This window comes from Pangasianodon hypophthalmus, chromosome 8 (assembly GCF_027358585.1).
Source record: "Pangasianodon hypophthalmus isolate fPanHyp1 chromosome 8, fPanHyp1.pri, whole genome shotgun sequence".
Lineage (NCBI taxonomy): Eukaryota > Metazoa > Chordata > Actinopteri > Siluriformes > Pangasiidae > Pangasianodon > Pangasianodon hypophthalmus.
In genome coordinates this window covers 29,568,484-29,573,483 of record NC_069717.1, presented here as the reverse complement: position 1 = coordinate 29,573,483, position 5,000 = coordinate 29,568,484, and the positions used below count along the sequence as shown (strand labels likewise).

Below are 5,000 nucleotides of genomic sequence, written 5' to 3'. Positions count from 1 at the left end.
CTGCTTGTGTAATTAAATTCAATCATAAATGCTGCAGTAAAATAAAAATAAAAATAATAATAAAATAAGAAATAGATTGTGCAGAGTCTGATATATTAAAGTAAATCCTTCAGAATCTATATCGTTTGTTTGTTTGTTTGTTTGTTTACAGGAGCTGAATGCAGAAAGCGCAACAGTCACCGAGGTTGTGTACTCCTGTACATAAAACCAACACCTTAAATGTTTAATTCAATTTAATATACATTAATATACACATCCATTAACGTAAGAGTTTTATAAAGTTTATAAATTTATGATAAAACACTTAAATGTTTTGTTTATTTCTCTTCTACATTTTCATCGTATTATATGATTTTTCACTTTTCTGTTTAGCGTTTGCATAAAAATGTGCTTTAAATCGTTTCACAAAAATATTAATCCTTGTGAATGTTTTTATGTTTTTAAACAATAAACTTACAAATGTAGAGTGATAAGTGAGCTGTTAGTCATGATAGTGTCCACCATCCTGCTACATCACCATCCTGCTACATCACCATCATCATCCTGCTACATCACCATCATCATCCTGCTACATCTCCATCCTGCTACATCACCATCACCATCCAGCTACATCACCATCATCATCCTGCTACATCTCCATCCAGCTACATCACACTATATCATCATCACCATCCAGCTACATCACCATCACCATCCTGCTACATCACCATCCTGCTACATCACCATCATCATCCTGCTACATCTCCATCCTGCTACATCATCATCCTGCTACATCACCATCACCATCCTGCTACATCTCCATCCTGCTACATCACCATCACCATCCAGCTACATCACCATCATCATCCAGTTACATCACCATCATCATCCTGCTACATCACCATCCTGCTACATCATCATCCTGCTACATCACCATCATCATCCTGCTACATCTCCATCCAGCTACATCACACTATATCATCATCACCATCCTGCTACATCACCATCCTGCTACATCACCATCCAGCTACATCACCATCACCATCCTGCTACATCACCATCACCATCCTGCTACATCTCCATCCAGCTACATCACACTATATCATCATCACCATCCAGCTACATCACCATCACCATCCTGCTACATCACCATCCTGCTACATCACCATCACCATCCTGCTACATCTCCATCCTGCTACATCACCATCATCATCCTGCTACATCACCATCACCATCCTGCTACATCACCATCACCATCCTGCTACATCACCATCCAGCTACATCACCATCACCATCCTGCTACATCACCATCCTGCTACATCACCATCACCATCCTGCTACATCTCCATCCTGCTACATCACCATCATCATCCTGCTACATCACCATCCAGCTACATCACCATCACCATCCTGCTACATCACCATCCAGCTACATCACCATCACCATCCTGCTACATCACCATCACCATCCTGCTACATCACCATCACCATCCTGCTACATCACCATCATCATCCAGCTACGTCACCATCACCATCCTGCTACATCACCATCCTGCTACATCACACTATATCATCATCACCATCCAGCTACATCACCATCACCATCCTGCTACATCACCATCCAGCTACATCACCATCGTCATCCAGCTACATCACCATCATCATCCTGCTACATCACCATCACCACCCTGCTACATCACCATCCAGCTACATCACCATCCAGCTACATCACCATCCAGCTACATCACCATCATCATCCAGTTACATCACCATCATCATCCTGCTACATCACCATCATCATCCAGCTACATCACCATCATCATCCAGTTACATCACCATCATCATCCTGCTACATCACCATCATCATCCTGCTACATCACCATCATCATCCTGCTACATCACCATCACCATCCAGCTACATCACCATCACCATCCAGCTACATCACCATCACCATCCTGCTACATCACCATCACCATCCAGTTACATCACCATCACCATCCAGTTACATCAGTGTCCATAACCCATAAACTAGCGTTATAGTAAACATGCTAATATACCATAACATATTGATTGATCACAACGCAGTAACCACACACACACACTGTTATTATATTGAAATAATTTATTAGGAATTTTTGAAATGTTGTTTTTTGACAGTGAAGTTTGACAGGAGACGTGATGGAAGAGATCTGAAGTTAATGTCACCGAAATCGGTCTTCAAAAAAAAAACAAAACAAAAAAATCCCCCAAAACACAACGTGTTACTTCATATTAATGGTGTTTAGAGGGAGCGGATTTGAACAGTCGGCCATCTTGAACACAACACAGAGACGTTAATGACAAGGTTTAGTGTTACAGTGAGAGTCGTTACATTCACATTATAAATCACATCATCACACACACACACACACACACACACACACTTCCAGCATTATTAGTAGCCTGTCACACTCAACACACACGATAAACATTACAAGTTTAAAAAAAGGTCAACATATTAAATTTAAAGAAAACAGAGTGTGTGTTAAGTGTACGATGTTTTTATCGCATGTTACACACACACACACACACACACACTCACACACACACAGTCACACATCACAGATGTTTTCCACAGTGAATCGATTTTGATCTCAACAAGATCCAAAAGACAGCGTTTAAAATCCTTTACAAGACAAAAAAAGATCAAATTCCATGAAAAATATGTCCTCGGTTCATCTGATCGCAATCAAATATCATAAAATCCAGTTGCAAAACTACCAAAAATATACATTTTTTTTTGACATTCCTTCCGAATATTTATTTTCCGTAGAAAAATTAGCATCTGAAAAAATGCATCGTATCCTTTTAAAAAAAAAAAAAGAAATCAAACAGTGTTCAGGACGAGGCATGTGCCGGTCATCACGTGGAGTTTTACAGGCTTTGTTAGCCAGCTAGCTAACATACGCTAACCTGACAGGATTTCTCAGAGTATTTACAGACAATGCTAGCTAGCTAACTAGCTACCAAAATGATAACTTGACACATTTCAAGAGACATTTTTTCATCTTAATTCTTCATAATTTTTACTCCTGATGCTAGCTAGGTAGTTAACTTCAGCTAACCTGACAGGATTTCTTAAAATCATACAGATAAATGTTTCTAATCCTCACAGCTAACAGTGGCTAGCTAGCTAACTAACATAACGTCAGCTAACCTGACAGGATTTCTGAGAGGAATTTTGAAGTCATATGTATAAATGTCCATATTTTTAACTGCTAATGCTAGCTAGTTAACGTCAGCTAACCTGACAGGATTTTTTAAAATCTTACATATAAACATTTATATCTTCACTGCTAACAGTAGCTAGCTAACCTGACAGGAGTTCTGAGTGGAATTTTAAGTGACATGATCATATTCCTAATTTTTACTGCTAGTGCTCGCTAGTTAACTAGCTACCAAAAATGAAATTTTGAAATAAAATAATTTAGGAGAGTGTTTTTAAGATAAACTCATATATATTCAGAGTCTTTTCTGCTAGCTAGCTATCATGAGCTTTCCTGACAGGATTTCTGAGAGAAAATTTAAAGTTATAGTAATTAATCTTCTTAATCTTCACTGCTAACAGATGCTAGCTAGCTATCGAACATAACGTCAGCTAAAGTCACTGCAAAAGTCACTGCTAATGCTAGCTAGTTAGTTAACATAAGCTAATCTGACTGAGAAGAATTTTAATTCATAGTAGTAAATGTTCATGATATTCACTGCTAATGTCAGCTAGCTAGTAATCACTGCTAATGCTAGCTAGCTTACAGCTAACAAATGATGACAGAATTTCAGACATAAGTCATATCCATGAATGTTTAGAATCTTCACTGCTAATGCTAGCTAGCTAGTTAGCCTGACTGGATTTCTGAGAGGAATTTTGTACTCATAGTACTGAATGTCCATAATATTCTGTTAGTGTTAGCTAGCTAGCTAGAAATCACTGATAATGGTAGCTAGCATGACAGAATTTGAGTATTTTAGGTGAACTTTATAACTGTTTGGAATGTTCAGTGTTAGCGCTAGCTAGCTGGCTAACATGAGCTAACCTGACAGGCCCTGACTGAGATGATTTTAGGTCGTAGGTGTGTTTTCTCACCCGGGAATTATCGTGATGTAAACGATAAACATCGGCACATGCCTGCTCAGGACACACATTATTGCTCCCGTCAATGTTTTGACATCTTAAAACATGAGGCTACGATTGTAAACCTACAGTGTCTCGAAAAAAAAAAAAAAAAAAAAAAAAAAAAGAAACACGGAACAAAAGTAAACAGCATGTCGGACAAGAAGGGAAAAAAATCAACAGGAAGAATGCAAATATTTAAAAGATAAAAGCGTCGTTTTAAAAAACAAGAAAGCTTTTCCTTCGTACCAGAAATAAAATATTTACATGTCCTTCTGTTAAGAGTGAGACAGAGACAGTGTTAGTACAGGAAGTGATGTAAGAGAAACACAGGAAACACTAGTGTAGTTTTTCTCCATGGAAGCGCGTGATTGGCTCATCCATTCTTCTGCCTAAAAAACAAACAAACAAACAAACAAACAACTCAGTTATATTTAACAAAATTCTTCAGTAAATCAGATTAGCGCTACCTGACGTTAGCTAACGTAGCCGGCAGTGTCCTAGAAAAGTACGATAACGCAAAACGCAACGTAATTTACGCTTTACTGTTAATACTCACGGTCTCAGTGGTAGCCGTTAGTGAACGCTGTAGCGATCAGAGGACCCTGAAAAGAGAGAAAGAGCAAATGAACGATAGAAAACTTTAAAAAAGACGTATATATAATCTATAACGTAGAGAAGTTGTTTTATCTTCCTGATAGTTAGTTTATATTTGAACTTATTATTAGCGTTAATCCGTAATACGTCATATGACAGTAAAATTATTATTATAGCGTTGTTTATAAATTTCACGTAAAGCATTTACGTGATTTAGATATAATTTTATAGTTTATATATAGTTCAATATAGCGATAATTACGTTATTATTTA

At 37.7% G+C, this 5,000-nt stretch overlaps 2 protein-coding genes across 2 annotated transcripts in view; one reads left to right on the top strand and one right to left on the bottom strand.

Moving 5' to 3' along the window:
* The window catches only part of si:dkey-63d15.12 (uncharacterized), a 3,254-nt gene extending 2,838 nt beyond the window's left edge, over positions 1-416 (top strand). Inside the window, exon 5 of the mRNA XM_034306788.2 lies at positions 152-416. Coding sequence (XP_034162679.2) covers positions 152-205 — 54 coding nt within the window. The 3' untranslated portion in view covers positions 206-416. The remainder of the gene's footprint in view (positions 1-151) is intronic.
* A 2,360-nt stretch (positions 417-2,776) lies between these two features.
* The window catches only part of msi1b (musashi RNA binding protein 1b), a 24,621-nt gene continuing 22,397 nt past the window's right edge, over positions 2,777-5,000 (bottom strand). The window contains exons 14-15 of the mRNA XM_034306270.2: positions 4,690-4,735; positions 2,777-4,522 (exon numbers count right to left, since the gene is read on the bottom strand). Of these exons, the coding sequence (XP_034162161.2) occupies positions 4,694-4,735 (42 nt within the window). The 3' untranslated portion in view covers positions 2,777-4,522; positions 4,690-4,693. The remainder of the gene's footprint in view (positions 4,523-4,689; positions 4,736-5,000) is intronic.